The sequence below is a fragment of the Oncorhynchus masou genome, chromosome 32, assembly GCF_036934945.1.
Source record: "Oncorhynchus masou masou isolate Uvic2021 chromosome 32, UVic_Omas_1.1, whole genome shotgun sequence".
Taxonomy (NCBI): Eukaryota; Metazoa; Chordata; class Actinopteri; order Salmoniformes; family Salmonidae; genus Oncorhynchus; species Oncorhynchus masou.
In genome coordinates, this window is record NC_088243.1 from 43993631 (window position 1) to 44012361 (window position 18731).

Below are 18731 nucleotides of genomic sequence, written 5' to 3' on the forward strand. Positions count from 1 at the left end.
CATTCATCCGCTGCAATCACCTCATGTTTCAGCTTGATAATGCACAGCCCCATGTCGCAAGGATCTGTATACAATTCCTGGAAGCTGAAAATGTCCAAGTTCTGCCTACTCACCAGACATGTCACAAATTGAGCCTGTTTGGATGCTCTGGAACTATGTGTAGCCTATGACAGTATGTTCCAGTTGCCGCAAATGTCCTGCAACTTCGCACAGCCGTTGAAGAGGAGTGGGCCAACATTCCACAGACCACAATCAACAGCCTGATCAACTATGTGGAGATGTGTCACGCTGCATAAGGCAAATGGTGGTCACGCCAGATACTGACTGTTTTTCTGATCCATACTATTCCCAGTCATGTGTTAGCCAAAGATAAGGGTCTAATGGTTTTATTTAAATTGACTGATTTCCTTGTATGAACTGTAACTCAGTCAAATCTTGAAAGACAAATTACATGCAAAACTTAACTTAATCTGCCACACAAGCAAATGCTTTGAACTCTTACCAAAGCCTCAGGATTATAGTCTATGCGTCATACTTTTAAAATATTGTTTTGCCCGGAACGTGCCTCCTAAATGCATGCTTTCATAAAACAGCTGCTCATAGTCATAGCACCATGGTTCATTTTTCAGTGTGCAAGTGCCACCCATACAAATTAGATCTGAGGAGTCACGCACTTGACGTAGGCAGGAAGCGAAGGCTCGGCGTGTCACTGCTGCACGTAGTGCGCAGCGTGACTGACCAAGTCCTCTTCAAATAATCATGTACAAGACATTTTGAGATAAAAACGCGCACGTAACGAGGACTCACTTTTATTTCGATCGACACAAACTGGAGTTTTTAGATAACCTACATGAGCAAAATGCGCTTCTAAAACAGGGAATTCTCACGTTTACCGTATTTGGCCACAGTGGTAGCATGAACGCATCACATCCAGAGGCTCAGCCTCATCTCGGAACACCTTTTGCCTCGCTGTCCTCGGAAGGCTGTGGCAAACCTTTGAGAGGGGAGGGAAAGCCGCAAGTGTATATCAGAATGTGTTTCATCCCTGTTTAGCAATGGAAGTTGCTGGAATTGGTGAAGGGGCAGTGGAAACGCGTGGATATCACTGGACACCGAATAAGCTTGTTCTCGAAATAATCATTGGCGTTGCATCCTCGGTTACTTTTACAATGTCAAAATCAAGGAGATCCTCTTGAGGCTTGAAGTATGCACGGACATTGGCACGTCAGTCAAACTCGCCTATCAAGGCACAATATTTACCCGTTTGTATCCAGCATTGTGAATAATTTAACTTAATAGACCTGCTTTCCTCAATGAAATATGGGCAGAACCAAATGTATTTCATAGTGCATCAAATGAAAAGTCGTTATACGATGTCTCAACCAGATTTAAGCTGAATCCAGGTGCGGAACGGCGGGAACTGAGTTCTGACCATCTGCATCTCGCTTTGGGAAGAAGCTGTCACCATCGAAGTGGATATGTTGACATTAACGTGAAGATGGGTTTAGTTTTCGGTCTCTTGTGGCTGTTCAACATATTTTTGGAGGGCATTCATTGCCAAGGAGTGTATGGTAAGCCAATGCATTTTTTAAATACCCAACAGCTATGATTAATACCAACTTGACCTTGTGAAAATTGAGTCGAATGCAACATATGTTGTACAGTGTATCTCTGTTTCTGTAGGCTATAATAGCCTATGACTCGCCCACAATGTAGTAGATTACAACAGGTATGTCATATTTACATTTAAAGACGGTGGCTCGCTCAAACCACAGGTGCTCTCAAGCCATTAGGATATTTGAACCAATGTAGCATTGACACTGTTTCCGAGCGTCTAAAAAGATACAACTCATCATCAGTGGTGGTGTTTATATTCCGCCACCGCGTTTGTGCGTGCGCTAAAGCGACTGGTTTAGCGCCAACCCACGACGGATTGTAGAGCCTCAATCTACCACCCACGGCAGCACAAGCCTGGCAAAGGCACCAACCTCTAATCTGATGTATAGAGCTGGTGGAATTTGATGGAATCCTGTCCTTAGACCTATATATCTAAATGTTGGATTCAATCACATCTGAACGGTTAGAGAAAATGATATATTGTACGTTGAAGGTTGAAATATGAGAATAATGTTATATGACCAATAATGTCATTGTGGGCCTTTTAAAACCAACACCTAGAAATGGTCTTGAAATAGGGTTTCATTGCCCCATTTCCTTATAGATTAATAATCATTAGCTCAATGTCATTCCCAGAGACTAATACTTTTACAAAATCAGATTACTGGCATTGAGAATTTGGCACACAGAATCTCGTCAGGCCATGACTGCAACTGGGGGAGGGCTATTCCTCATTTGGTGTCATATTTGATCCACTGTTCAATTTAATGCATGATCAAATCAAATCAAAGTATTTGTCACATGCTTAGTCTAAACCTGTTATTTACAAACAGTGAAATGCTTACTGACAGGCCCTTCCCACCAACAATGCAGAGAGAAAGAAAATACAGAAATAATAGAAAAGTAATAATACATACACAATGAGTAACAATAACTTTGCTATACACACAGGTACTGAGTGGATGTGCAGGGGTATGAGGTAATTGTTGTAGATACTGTATGTACATGTAATTTGGAATAAAGTGACTAGGCAACAGGATACATAATAAACAGTAACAGCAGGCAAAAGGGGGCAATAGATTGGGTAGCTATTTGGTTATTTAACTAACTATTTAGCAGTCCTATGGCTTGGGGGTAGAAGCTGTTCAGGGTCCTGTTGATTCAAGACTTTGTGCATCGGTACCACTTGATTTAAATAATATGGTGGCCAATAGCCAGCTACCGGTGTTGGGCATGAATCAGTGGCACTGCCTGTGGTTATGGGGTGAGCCGAGTGCATGATCACCTTTGCCATAAAGGTTCAGACCTCTTGTCATTGACTGTAGTCCACTCACATACAGAGAGTATACATTAGGACAATCCAACCGCTACCGCCAATATAGTAATTGATGGAGAACAGCTTGACCACGGCTTGAATAAGCTATTCTGTGGGTACAGGTCGAGGGCACTACCAACAAGTTCCAAACTTGAGGCTGTAGTATACATTGCTCACTCACAAGAGGGCCACAGTATTGTTTTGCTATATGTTACACTTTACCCAACCTTTATCTGTGGTTTCCTACTGGAATGTGACTTATTATTTTTATTCATTTTTTTTTTCAGATACAAATAACTTTGGGGTACAAAAACCAAATGTGCATTTATTCCTGTCTTCCTATGCCTCTCCTCTCAGCAGTCCCTACCCTTGTTGTAATGGGACTTTCTAGGCCTAGGGTAGGGTCTAAAAATGGGCAACAAACATTGTTTCTAACAATGTAGGAGTCCATTAATCAAGTATTTGAATGCACTGAATTGTTAAATGTACACAGTAATATATTGTGTTCATCTACAAAATAAAAACATTTAATTGAACTTAGTTTGCACAATTTCCGAATTTAGAGTATATATAAAAAAATTAATAAAACATGAACAACCAAAACTATCTGACAGGGTAGTACAAATATAGTGAGAAAATACTAAACATGCAAAACAGATTCAATAGAAAAAATACTAAGATATTAATAAAAAATAAAAAACAGGAAATTGGTCCATGATTTACCTTCGACAGATTTTGTGAATATACAATGTAATGCAAAATACTAATCTAAGGCATTCATTTTAAAAGTGATTAAAATTAGAAAGTTTTGATGATTTCTGGTTAAAGTCACTCTACATTCCTCCACAATAGGGTGTTATACCAACGTATATGCATCCATTAAACAAACAGCTTGCACATTCCAAATAACTCACCTAAAAACTACACAGGTCATAGTCAGTTGGAAATGTAGAAATCTGACCGCAAATATTCTAAAATAAAGAATTAGGTCATTGAGAGGTAGTGATGCCTAACTCTAGCCTCCGTGGTGGTCTATGAGCAATTTGATGATCCTGTTGATGCAGGAATGCAAACTTGTAGTGTATTCTAGGTTTAAAAAGGCTTCTAAAGTGTGTAATATCCGCTTGAAAATGTCAGACTTTATTTGCTTAAATGAAAAATGAATTAACCCCTATAAAAAGGGTTAATTAATTATAATCCACAAAACAATTCACATTTCCTGTTTTGTGAAACTGGCTCAAAATAAGATTTAATTTGTTATACAGTGAATACACAAGGAATCACTGTATGTTGCAACATGGTTACTGTCTGCACATCTTTATCTGTAGGCAAATGTTTATATGTAGGCAAAAAATCGATACCAGCTAAAATCATTAATAATCACTCCTTGGCCCCAAATTGCAATATTACTGCTTTTGGATATGCATAGTGACTGTAATGGATTCAGAGGCTTTGATGGATAATGGTACACCTTAGCACTTTCATTTGGTTGGTCTGAAAGCAGGTACATTTTTAATCAGTCTTTTTTTAATTCTCATTTTGTGTTTTTATTGAAGATCAAGTAGAAATGTAAAGTTAAATGAACAAAGACTTAAATTAATTGTCAACCTGGAAGGATATAGTATTGCTAATGGTTACCATTGGAGTGCTGGCACGAGTGTAGTGTCAAATCTTACCAGAATTTGTACGTGCCAAATTTACATAGGTTATATGTTCATACCTTGTTAGGAAATCATACATTCTTTAAATCTGTGTAGCATTGAGACTTTTTTTTGTAGAAAACTAAGTTTGTGATTTTTACAGTATCTTGTAGTGTTCAGTAATTTACTGCCATCACAGTAGCCATACATAATTTACATTTGCTCCTGAGAATGATTTAATTGCACCTCACTTTAAATGCAGTATGTCAAATCTCTGCAGCATTAAAATATAGTTGTGTAGCTTTCCTTTCTTTCAATGCTTTTGAAGTCTACAAAACCTTGAACATGCCTGCTCAGTGGACCTTCTTCATGGCCTAGACCCGAATATGACTTCTAAGCTATTCAAATTAACGTTGATTGCAAAAGATTAGGATTTTTTTTGCATTTAAGTTCTTATTTCTTCCTCCACAGACGCCTTCACCAGTTATCTTGCATCCAGGCCCCCTCATTCTCTAGCAGTGGGACTGGGAACCATATTCAAATGAGTCCTCTCTCACCCACCTGCTTCTATCTATCCTACAAATTCTCAGAGGGGTAGACTTGATCCATCGGTCATATACTGTGTAGCCTCAGGTCCAGGCTCCCTTCACTTGGGAGTATGGTTACGTGAGACTATAGACACTATGTGACTGAATAAAAATTAATTGAGAAACGAGTTGACTTCTCTACACACATCTTGAATCCTTTTCACGGTACGATGACGTCACCTCTGCCTCCATAGAATCGACACAACTTGCAATCCGTATTCGAGATACCCGATTTCCCCAGTCACATTCACATAGTTAATTGCCCAGAGAACATGCTGCAACAAATAGAAGTATACGCTCCTTCCTATATGGAGCGTTCGGCTCAGTTCAAGTAAAAATAAAGCATTTCTCGAAGGCATCCGATCAGTCTGCAGTCTTTCAGTGGGTGGTGTGTATATTGACCCCTGAGACTGAGTGCTTCAAGTAATTATCCCGTGCTTATACACTACCGTATGCCTCCTTTGTGCTGTAGTATGGTACTGTAGGTTAAATGATCTGCAAACTGGGGAATCAAAATGGCCCGTTGATAATTTCCATTATTCTTTTAGCTGTGATGAGGCGGTAATGTACTTTCGCTAGCCTCTGCAAACAAAAATAGTCATCATTCACGTGAAAAGCGTTTTTTAAAGTGGCTTCTCCCCAGCCATTAGGCATCTATTCTTTTTCAATTTATTTTGTTTTACCTTTTGATGAACCAGGCAAGTCAGTTAAGAAAAAAATCAGTGGGTTAACTGCCTGTTCAGGGGCATAACGACAGATTTGTACCTTGTCACTCGGGGGTTTGAACTTGCAACCTTCCGGTTACTAGTCCACCGCTCTAACCACTAGGCTACCCTGCCGTGTTAAGACACTTGTCACATCTCCAGCCTGCATTGCTCAGCATTACAGGGACTGACGTGATTAAAATCGCTGGTGATGCTGGGTAAATCCCATTGCTCTGGGATCAGGTCAGAGGAGATTACTATTTGACGTCAGAAGTAGGTCTGTGACGGTCTTGGAATTTTATATGATGGTAATTAGCCAGCCAAATGACTGCAGTTTCCCAAATAACTGTTCAAATGGCAACAAAAAAACATACTAAGTGTACAAAACATTATGAACATCTTTCTACTATTGAGTGCATGGACTACAAGGTGTCAAAAGCCTTCCACAGGGATGCCAGCAGCCCATGTTGACTCCAACGCTTTGGGTGGTGGACCATTCTTGATACACATGGGTAACTGTTGAGCGGGAAAAACCTAGCAGCGCTGCTGTCCTTGACACACTCAAACCGGTGCGCTTGGCACCTACTACCATACCCTGTTCAAAGGCACTTAAATATTTTGTCTTGCATATTCACCCTCTGAATGGCACACAGTGGTGGGCCGTCAGGGCCAGCAAGGCCTTCTCTGCTGGCCTAAACATCATCAGAATATACAGAATATACCCACAAATATGTATTATTATTATTATTATTCCCCAGAGTAAGAGTTACACTTCATTTCATAGCGTTCCTCTTGGTTGCACTGCTTCCAGCCCCAGGTTGAGATTTGGAGGGCTGGTCTTTATGTTAGATATGTTATCCAATCATATTCAGGCATCATGTGTTGCCAGGGGTCTAAAATCTGCCCTCCGGCCTTCAGAATCAACAGTGCGGGTGCTTGTAGCTTAAGAAGTTTTAAGGGGGTGATAAGTTTCTGAATTCTTTCCCCAATTTTCAAAATCTGACCCTTGGGTCTTGACTTGATGTGCATTTGCAATATGAACATTTACGGTGGCGCGTGCTCGCCATCTATTGGGATTTTTGCTGTGTGACACTTGGCATTTGCCATATGGCATTTGCAATCAGTTTTGAATGAAACAACGTCCATTTGAGTGGTATTGTACATTGTGTATATGTTTTGTACCGTGCCAATAAGATCCCATTAATTTTTGTCCATTTCTGGGGGGTATTCCCTTAAGTCAGTTACGATCACCACGTTATTTAAAATAATGTGAAATGTCAGAATAATAGTAGAGATAATGATTCATTTCAGCTTTTATTTCTTTCATCATTCTCACAGTGGGTCAGAATTTTACATAGACTCAATTAGTATTTGGTAGCATTACCTTTAAATTGTTTAGATGTCCTAACAGACTTTCCACAAATTTCTTGTTAACAAACTATAGTTTTGGCGTGGTTGAAAAACTTGTTTTAATGGCTCCAACCTATCTGTATGTAAACTTCCGACTTCAATTGTATATATACACTATGTAATAATGACAATTACAACAATACTGAATGAACAATGAACACTTATTTTAACTTAATATAATACATCAAATCTATTTAGTCTCAAATAAATAATGAAACATGCTCAATTTGGTTTAAATAATGCAAAAACAGTGTTGGGGAAGAAAGTAAAAAAGTGCAATATGTGCCATGTAAAAAAAAACTAACGTTTAAGTTCCTTGCTCAGAACATGAGAACATATGAAAGCTGGTGGTTCAATATTCCCAGTTAAGATGTTTTAGGTTGTAGTTATTATAGGAATTATGATGCATCGAGTGTTTCCCTCTATACCATTTGTATTTCATATATACCTTTGACTATTGGATGTTCTAATAGGCACTTTAGTATTGCCAACCTAATCTCAGGACATGAACAGCGCTGTGGAGCAAGCATTGATAAGAGCTGCTGGCAAACGCAGTAAAGTTTAAATGAATGTTTACTAGTCTGTTGTCGCCTACCAACGCTCAGACTGCTCTGTCAAATCATAGACTTAATTATAATATAATAAAACACAGAAATACGAGCCATTGGTCATTAATATGGTGAAATCCGGAAACTATCATTTCAAAAACTAAACGTTTATTCTTTCCGTGAAATACTGAACCGTTCCGTATTTTACAGAACGGGTGGAAACCCTAAGTTTAATATTGCTGTTACATTGCACAACCTTCAATCTTATGTCATAATTATGGCAAATTAGTTCGCAACGAGCCAGGCGGCCCAAACTGTTGGATATACCCTGACTCTGCGTTCAATGAACGCAAGAGAAGTGACACAATTTCCCTAGTTAATTTTTTTAAGTACTTCTGTATATTGATTTTAGGAAAGGAATTGATGTTTATGGTTAGGTACATTCATGCAATGTTTGTGGTTTTTTCACGAATGCTCTTTGTTAAATCATCCCCCTTTTGGCGAAGTAGGCTGTGATTCGATTATAAATGCAACGCAGGACAAGCTAGTTAACCTAGTACTATCATCAACCATGTGTAGTTAACTAGTGATTATGTGAAGATAAGTTTAATGCTAGCTAGCAACTTACCTTGGCTCCTTGCTACACGCGCGTAACAGGTGGTCAGCCTGCCACGCAGTTTCCTCATGGAACGCAATGTAATCGGCATCCAAAAATGCAGATTACCAATTGATATAAAAACTTGAAAATCGTCCCTAATTTAATCGGCAGTGCCAATTAATCGGTCGACTTCTACTTGGAGAGGCACATCCCACTATCTTACCTGTTGGTTTGAGGCCACGCTCCCTCTCTGCCCGTCTGTTCATGGCTTTCACTCTCCTGCCATGATCATGATAGCGCCAAACAAAGTCTTAGCACATGGAACACACCTTCATGACCCATAATCACTGTGATAAAGTTAAAGACATCTAGGCTGAGAGCACTCAAATTCAGCCAGCTAGTTTGCCAGGGGAGGTGTGCGGGCAGTTGCCAAGAACCTTACTTTACAGTCCTTGGAAAAAAATACATTTAACTAGGCAAGTCAATTAAGAACAAATTCTTTATTTACAATGAAGGCCTACCCTGGCCAAACCCGGACGACCCTGGGCCAATTGTGCGCCGCCCTATGGGACTCCCAATCACGATCGGATGTGATTTATTTAACCTTTCTTTATCTAAGCAAGTCTTAAATTAAGAACAAATTCTTATTTACAATGACGACCAAAAGGCAAAAGGCCTGTGGGGACGGGGGCTGGGATTAAAAATAAATTAAAATATTAAAACACACCACGACATGAGAGATCTAAAACAACAACATAACATGGCAGCAACACAGCATGGTAGCAAAACAACATGAATCCAACATGGCAGCAGCACAAAACATGGTACAAACATTGGGCACAGACAACAGCACAAAGGCAAGAAGGTAGAGACAACAATACATCACGCAAAGCAGCCACAACTGTCAGGAAGAGTGTCCATAATTGTGTCTTTGAATGAAGAGATTGAGATAAAACTGTCCAGTTAGTGTTTGTTGCAACTGTTTCCAGTCACTAGCTGCAGCAAACTGAAAAGACGAGCAACCCAGGGATGTGTGGGATTTGGGGACCTTTACAGAATGTGACTGGCAGAACGGGTGTTGTATGTGGAGGATGAGGGCTGCAGTAGTTATCCCAGATAGGGGGAGTGAGGCCTAAGAGGGTTTTATAAATAAGCATCAACCAGTGGGTCTTGCGACGGGTATACAGAGATGACCAGTTTACAGAAGAGTATAGAGTGCAGTGATGTGTCCTATAAGGAGCATTGGTGGCAAATCTGATGGCCGAATGATAAATAACATCTTGCCGCTGGAGAGCATCCTTAACTGCTGACCTATAAAGTATGTATCCGTAATCTAGCATGGGTAGGATGGCCACCTGAATCAGGGTTAGTTTGGCGGCTGGGGTGAAAGAGGAGCGATTACGATAGAGGAAGAAAAAAATTCTCTTCTTGACTGGCGGCAGATCCATTGCTAACTTGTTGACCCTATGAAGACTAAGTAATTCTGTACTAGCCAGCAAGTATTATTGACTTCATAATATTAGCTATCAGTTTTTCACACAGCCAGAACTACTCAGCGTTAGCTAGTTAGTTATAATATGACAGCTAAAAATGACTATACTGTAAATTAAGGGTTTGATTGCAAAACACGATGAACACCAATTTTTTTATCTAAAACAAATACTCATGGGTCCCTGTGTATGAATTATGGCTGTTCTCCTACTTTTAAAACATTAACTTTAGATGTGCTTTCGAATGTGTTTTATTTTTTTTGCCATATGAGATATCCGACAAACTTGTTTAATACCAAAACGCGCTATATCCAAAGCTAGGTGTTTAGAACAGGGGTATAAAACTCATTCCACGGAGGGTCGAGTGTCTGCGGGTTTTTGGCTTTTTCTTACAATTAAGGCCGAGACAACCAGGTGAGGGGGGTTCTTTACTAAATAGTGACCTTAATTCATCAATCAAGTAGGGTGGAGTGAAAACCCGCTCGCCCCTCCGTGAAATGAGTTCGACACGTGGTTTAGAGAGTTGGGACATCTCCATTACATATGATGCATGTACATGACACTACAATATTCTATGGCAGCAATATTAGCACCCATTAACATTACATGGGGAATATTTTTTTAAAGCCATGTAACTGAATATCTAGAATTAGAACAATAGTAGAAATTCTTGAAGTTGCCCCAACTCTAAATATACAGTGGGGAGAACAAGTATGATACACTGCTGAATTTCCTACTTACAAAGCATGTAGAGGTGTGTAATTTTTATCATAGGTACACTTCAACTGTGAGAGACGGAATCTAAAACAAAAATCCAGAAAATCACATTGTATGATTTTTAAGTAATTTGTTTGCCTTTTATTGCATTTTATTTCTCTTACACAAATAATCTTTTTGGAAAAAAATTAACATTTGCTATCTAACTGAGAGTCTCGTCATTGAAAACATCCAAAGTTCTTCAAAGGTAAATTATTTTATTTGAATGCTTTTTTTGTTTTTGTGAAAATGTTGCCTGCTGAATGCTAGGCTTAATGCTATGCTAGGCTATCAATACTCTTACACAAATGCTTGTGTAGCTTTGGTTGAAAAGCATATTTTGAAAATCTGAGATGACAGTGTTGTTAACAAAAAGCTAAGCTTGTGTTTCAATATATTTATTTCATTTCATTTGCGATTTTTATAAATACTAAACGTTGCGTTATTGTAATGAGCTTGAGGCTATGATTACGCTCCCGGATACGGGTTTGGAGTCGCAAGAAGTTAATATTTGGTAGAGAAACCTTTGTTTGCAATTCCAGAGATCATACGTTTCCTGTAGTTCTTGACCAGGTTTGCACATACTGCAGCAGGGATATTGGCCCACTCCTTCATACAGACTTTCTCCAGATCCTTCAGGTTTTGGGGCTGTCCCTGGGCAATACGGACTTTCAGCTCCATCCAAAGATTTTCTATTGGGTTCAGGTCTGGAGACTGGCTAGGCCACTCCAGGACCTTGAGATGCTTCTTACGGAGCCACTCCTTAGTTGCCCTGGCTGTGTGTTTCGGGTCGTTGTCATGCTGGAAGACCCAGCCACGACCCATCTTCAATGCTCTTACTGAGGGAAGCAGGTTGTTGGCCAAGATCTCGCAATACCTGGCCCCATCCATCCTCCCCTCAATATGGTGCATTTGTCCTGTCCCCTTTGCAGAAAAGCATCCCCAAAGAATGATGTTTCCTGGCTTGAGCAGGGGGACCTTGCGTGCACTGCAGGATTTTAATCCATGACGGCGTAGTGTGTTACTAATGGTTTTCTTTGAGACTGTGGTCCCAGCTCTTTTCAGGTCATTGACCAGGTCCTGCCGTGTAGGTATGGGCTGATCCCTCACTTTCCTCATGATCATTGATGCCCCATGAGGTGAGATCTTGCATGGAGCCCCAGACCGAGGGTGATTGACCGTAATCTTGAAGATCTTCCATTTTCTAAATAATTGCGCCAACAGTTGTTGCCTTCTCACCAGGTTGCTTGCCTATTGTTCTGTAGCCCATCCCTGCCTTGTGCAGGTCTACAATTCTATCCCTGATGTCCTTACACAGCTCTCTAGTCTTGGCCATTGTGGAGAGGTTGGAGTCTGTTTGATTGAGTGTGTGGACAGGTGTCTTTTATACAGGTAAAGAGTTCAAACAGGTGCAGTTAATACAGGTAATTCGTGGAGAACAGGAGGTCTTCTTAAAGAAAAACTAACAGCTCTGTGAGACCTGGAATTCTTACTTGTTGGTAGGTGATCAAATACTTATGTCATGCAATATAATGCAAATGAATAACTTAAAAATCATAAAATGTGATTTTCTGGATTTTTGTTTTAGATTCCGTCTCTCACAGTTGAAGTGTACCTATGATAAAAATTACAGACCTCTACATGCTTTGTAAGTGGGAAAACCTGCAAAATCGGCAGTGTATCAAATACTTGTTCTCCCCACTATATGGCTCTGGCTACATCCATTGTCCAGATAGATTACATACTGTATGGTTTTTGCCGCTGGTGCAAAAGTGGGTCATTTAGCGAATAATATCCATCACATTTGTCTGTTCAGTCGTAAGTTAAGTTTCTCTAAATATTTTTTCCACAATTAGGAACGTAAATCAAAACCTTATTCATTTAGCCTAACCCCTAGTTTAGTCAGCCAGATGCGGTGATAGACCGCTGTTATTTTCAGCTGTTTGCATGCTGGCTACCTCACGCTGTGATCGCTTTGAGCTCTTGGCTGTTGTGAACCTTTTGGTTATGGATCCGTTCAACAGTTTGGAGCATGTGATATCTGTTCCTGTTGTCCTAAAGAGGAAACGTTCTAAACAAGCTCATGAAAAGGAGAGAGCCAAGACCCACCGACGGAAAACAATAATAGGCTACTGGCTGCAAACACTCCGACAATAAGAATCAATCCATCCTTGACCGGCAAATGCGGACAGACTTTCAATGTCCTTAATATTCCGTAAATCCTTCCCTAAAGTCGATAAACACTCAATATCAAAAAAGCTTCCCTTGATTTATCCTAATGAAAAATAAAAAATAAACCGTCACCCATAGTGTACACTGTTCACCCTCTGGATACAATAATTCAGCTATTTATTACATGCAATTGTTTAAATCCAATTGTGATATGGGGGGGTACCATATTACATCGCTACATTGCCCCACAACCCTACTATGGATCTTTCTCCGGCCGTACATTAGTACATACAGTTGAAGTCGGAAGTTTACATACACTTAGGTTGGAGTCAGTAAAACTTGTTTTTCAACCACGCCACAAATTTCTTGTTAACAAACTATCATTTTAGTAAGTCGGTTAGGATAACCACTTTGTGCATGACACAAGTAATTTTGTGTACCTGTGGAAGTATTTCAAGGCCTACCTTCAAACTCTTCTTGATATCTTTTCTTGATATCTTTTCTATATCTTTTCTTTTTTTTAATATCTTTTCTTGATATCATGGGAAAAGCAAAATAAATCAGCCAATTTCCAAACACCTGAAGGTACCACGTTCATCTATACAAACAATAGTACGCAAGTATAAACACCATGGGACCACGCAGCCGTCAATCCACTCAGGAAGGAGACACGTTCGGTCTCCTAGAGATTAACATACTTTGGTGCGAAAAGTGCAATTCAATCCCAGAACAACAGCAAAGGACATTGTGACGATGCTGGAGGAAACAGGTACAAAAGTATCTATTTCCACAGTAAAACGAGTTACGTATCGACATAACCTGAAAGGTGCCTCAGCAAGGAAGAAGCCACTGCTCCAAAATCCCCATAAAAAAGCCAGACTACAGTTTCAACTGCACATTGGGACAAAGATCATACTTTTTGTAGTAATGTCCTCTGGTCTGATGAAACAAAAATAGAACTGTTTGCCTAAAATGATCATTGTTATTTTAGGAGGAAAAAGGAGGAGGCTTGCAAGCTGAAGAATACCATCCCAACCGTGAAGCACGGGGGTGGCAGCATCATGTTGTGGGTGTGCTTTGCTTCAGGAGGGACTGGTGCACTTCACAAAATAGATGGCTTCATGAGGGATGAACATTCTATGAATATATTGAAGCAACATCTCAAGACATCAGTCAGGAAGCAAATGGGTCTTCCAAATGGACAATGATCCAAAGCATACTTCCAAAGTTGTGGCAAAATGGCTTAAGGACAACAAAGTCAAGGTATTGGAGTGGCCATCAAAACGCACTGACCTCAATCCTATAGAAAATTTGTGGGCAGAACTGAAAAAGCGTGTGCGAGCAAGCCTGACTCAGTTATCTTGGCCAGGTTGCTATTGTAAATGAGAACTTGTTCTCAACTTGCCTACCTGGTTAAATAAAGGTGAAATATAAAATAAATAAATAAGAGTTACACCAGCTCTGTCAGGAGGAATGGGCCAAAATTCACCCAATTTATTGTGAGAAGCTTGTGGAAGGCTACCTGAAAAGTTTGACCCAAGTTAAACAATTTAAAGTCAATGCTACCAAATGCTAATTGAGTGTATTGTAAACTTCTGACCCCCTGGGAATGTGATGAAATAAATAAAAGCTGGAATAAATCACTCTCTACTATTATTCTGACATTTCACATTCTTAAAATAAAGTGGTGATCATAACTGACCTAAGACAGGGAATTTTTACAAGGATTAAATGTCAGCAATTGTGAAAAACTGAGTTTAAATGCATTTGGCTAAGGTGTATGTAAACTTCCGACTTCAACTGTAGGTCACACACAATATCGCAGACACCACTGGCCAATTTTCACGAAACTTTGGTGAATAATGTGTCTTGCCCTAAAGATCCAGCATTTACAAAATAACACTGATTGGCCAAAAGGGGGGTGCTGCATCATTCGTGGGGTCGACATGTTCACTGTTGCATTGTTTTCTTTAGTAACTTTAATGAAAAACAAAAAAGAAACATCAAAAACCAGATGTTTTAGTTACAGTGAAACTACAATTACCCATCCCCAAATTAATATTCCCCCCCACCCACAACTTCTCACCTGAATGAATGTTTATTTTTTTACATTTTAAGGGGTTGGGCAAAGGCTGAAATTGGCCTTGAGAATTACTATTTAAAAAAAGGTGCAATATGAAGAAATCACACTGCCATTTCCTGGTTGCTAAAATTAGAATAGTTTGCCTAATTTCAGTTTGTGACAATACAAGTGTAGAGAATCATTGTACAATATAAACCGCTGTGAAATTTCAATAACCAAAAATACTGTATGTACAAAATTGAAAGTAAAAGACGCAAAGCGAAACTTAAGAATGGGAAGCACATAAATAGCACACCTAGAAGAGATCTACTGTTTCTTAGACTTGCTTTCAACAAGAATGATATACAGTGGGAAAAAAAATTATTTAGTCAGCCACCAATTGTGCAAGTTCTCCCACTAAAAAAGATGAGAGGCCTGTAATTTTCATCATAGGTACACTTCAACTATGACAGACAAAATGAGAAAAAAAAAATCCAGAAAATCACATTGTAGGATTTTTTTATTAATTTATTTGCAAATTATGGTGGAAAATAAGTATTTGGTCAATAACAAAAGTTTCTCAATACTTTGTTATATACCCTTTGTTGGCAATGACAGAGGTCAAACGTTTTCTGTAACTCTTTTCACACACTCAAAATCTCATGATACATGGCCCCATTCATTCTTTCCTTTTACACGGATCAGTCGTCCTGGTCCCTTTGCAGAAAAACAGCCCCAAAGCATGATGTTTCCACCCCCATGCTTCACAGTAGGTATGGTGTTCTTTGGATGCAACTCAGCATTCTTTGTCCTCCAAACACAGCAAGTTGAGTTTTTACCAAAAAGTTATATTTTGGTTTCATCTGTCCATATGACATTCTCCCAATCTTCTTCTGGATCATCCAAATGCTCTCTTGCAAACTTCAGACGGGCCTGGACATGTACTGGCTTAAGCAGGGGGACACGTCTGGCACTGCAGGATTTGAGTCCCTGGCGGCGTAGTGTGTTACTGATGGTAGGCTTTGTTACTTTGGTCCAATCTCTCTGCAGGCCATTCACTAGGTCCCCCCGTGTGGTTCTGGGATTTTTGCTCACCGTTCTTGTGATCATTTTAACCCCACAGGGTGAGATCTTGCGTGGAGCCCCAGATCGAGGGAGATTATCTGTGGTCTTGTATGTCTTCCATTTCCTAATAATTGCTCCCACAGTTGATTTCTTCAAACCGAGCTGCTTACCTATTGCAGATTCAGTCTTCCCAGCCTGGTGCAGGTCTACAATTTTGTTTCTGGTGTCAATTGACAGCTCTTTGGCCTTGGCCATAGTAGAGTTTGGAGTGTAACTGTTTGAGGTTGTGGACAGGTGTCTTTTTATACTGATAAGTTCAAATAGGTGCCATTAATACAGGTAACCAGTGGAGGACAGAGGAGCCTCTTAAAGAAGAAGTTATAGGTCTGTGAGAGCCAGAAATCTTGCTTGTTTGTAGGTGACCAAATACCTATTTTCCACCATAATTTGCAAATAAATTCATTAAAAATCCTACAATGTGATTTATTTTGATTTTTTTCCCCCCTCATTTTGTCTGTCATAGTTGAAGTGTACCTATAATGAAAATTACAGGCCTCATCTTTTTTAAGTGGGAGAACTTGCACAATTGATGGCTGACTAAATACTTAAGGTTGAGCTTGGCAGGTTCAATGGAACCAATGGTCTCAGAAGTGCAGTGGCTTCAATTGGGCATTTATTCCCTAGCTCAACACCAACAATTTAAAATAGGCTACTAAAATCAGTATAATCCCTATTAAAAGGCTAATTCAGTTTAGCGGTATTAGAGGCTGACTTCGGGTCCATGGTGACAACTGAGAGCGGGAGTGAAGTCTGATTGTATGGCTAGCTGGCATTATGGAGAGCAGAGACCTGTATGTAATGACGACATGCTCATGTCTACACCCTAACAATGGGAGTCGTTGTCCCATACCCAATGGGCTTATTTTGGACAGATGTTGGTGTGATTTTGGAGTGTAACCTCTCGCTTCGCCTCTTTCTCTCTGTGGAGAGTTCATCGACGCAATTTCAGGGAACATCAGGTCTTTTTCTCAACACATTGCAAAGATAAAGATGGCTATAGTAGATGGCTTTGGCTAGGTAACTGCTGTTTGACTTTAGATGAAACTAAACTAGTTTTATTTGCGATGTTCAGCTAGTGCGTAGCAGGCAACTAATAATTGTCAGACGTGTTTGTATAATGTTAAATCCCCTATTGACTGAGGTGAATGAAGCTACAGCAACAAGGTGATAATGGCGGGAGTCAATTCAGCTTGTTTCTGCAGCATTTTAGAGTTTATAAATTGTGTAAAAATCCAGTAAATGGATGCTATCAATGCTATCATTGATTTGAATGGGGACGCCGTTCTATTCATTCTATTTCTAAGGCAGCATGTGCAGTCAGGAGCACAGGAAAGGAGAAAATGTGTGTAGAATAAAAATATATACAGTGCCTTGCGAAAGTATTCGCCCCCCTTGAACTTTGCAACCTTTTGCCACATTTCAGGCTTCAAACATAAAGATATAAAACTGTATTGTTTTGTGAAGAATCTACAACAAGTGGGACACAATCATGAAGTGGAACGATATTTATTGGATATTTCAAACTTTTTTAACAAATCAAAAACTGAAAAATTTGGCGTGCAAAATTATTCAGCCCCCTTAAGTTAATATTGTGTGATTGATTGTGTCCCACTTGTTGTTGATTCTTCACAAAAAAATAGTTTTATATCTTTATGTTTGAAGCCTGAAATGTGGCAAAAGGTCGCAAAGTTCAAGGGGGGCAAATACTTTCGCAAGGCACTGTATACACTAACATTCAAAAGTTGACACACCTACTCATTCCAGAGTTTATTTATTTTACATTGCAGAATAATAGTGAAGACATCAAAACTATGAAATAACACATATGGAATCAGTAAACTCAAAAAAAGAAACGTAATCTCACTGTCTACTGCGTTTCTTTACAGCAACCTTAGCATGTGTAAATATTTGTATGAACATAAGATTCAACAACAGAGAAACTGAACAAGTTCCACAAACGTGACGAACAAAAATTAAAAAATGTGTCCCTGAACAAAGGGTGGGTCAAAATCAAAAGTAACAGTCAGTATCTGGTGTGGCCACCAGCTGCATTAAGTACTGCAGTGCATCTCCTCCTCATGGACGGCACCAGATTTGCCAGTTCTTGCTGTGAGATGTTAACCCACTTCCATCAAGGCACCTGCAAGTTCCCGGACATTTCTGGGGGGGGAATGGCCCTAGCCCTCACCCTCCGATCCAACAGGTCCCAGACATGCTCAAAGGGATTGAGATCCGGGCTCTTTGTTGGCCATTGCAGATCATGGACATTCCAGTCTTGCAGGAAATCACGCACAGAACAAGCAGTATGGCTGGTGGTATTGTCATGCTGGAGTGTCATGTCAGGATGAGCCTGCCGGAAGGGACCACATGAGGGAGGAGTATGTCTTCCCTGTAACGCACAGCGTTGAGATTGCCTGCAATGACAACAAGCTCAGTCCGATGATGCTGTGACACACCGACCCAGACCATGACGGACCCTCCACCTCCAATCCGTTCCCACTCCAGAGTACAGGCCTCGGTGTAATGCTAATTTCTTCAACGATAAACGCAAATCCGACCATCACCCCTGGTGAGACAAAACTGCGACTCGTCAGCGAAGAGAACTTTTTGCCAGTCCTGTCTGATCCAGCGACGGTGGGTTTGTGAACGTTTGAAAGTTTCTTCAAGTGCAGTTGCAAAAACCAAGCACTATGATGAAACTGGCTCT

General features: G+C 40.0%; 1 protein-coding gene across 1 annotated transcript in view; it reads left to right on the forward strand.

Annotated features, from left to right (window-relative positions):
* Nucleotides 1-714: 714 nt before the first annotated feature.
* Nucleotides 715-18731, forward strand: part of LOC135526114 (MAM domain-containing glycosylphosphatidylinositol anchor protein 2-like) — a 233339-nt gene continuing 215322 nt past the window's right edge. Inside the window, exon 1 of the mRNA XM_064954226.1 lies at nucleotides 715-1571. Within this exon, the coding sequence (XP_064810298.1) occupies nucleotides 1499-1571 (73 nt within the window). The 5' untranslated portion in view covers nucleotides 715-1498. The remainder of the gene's footprint in view (nucleotides 1572-18731) is intronic.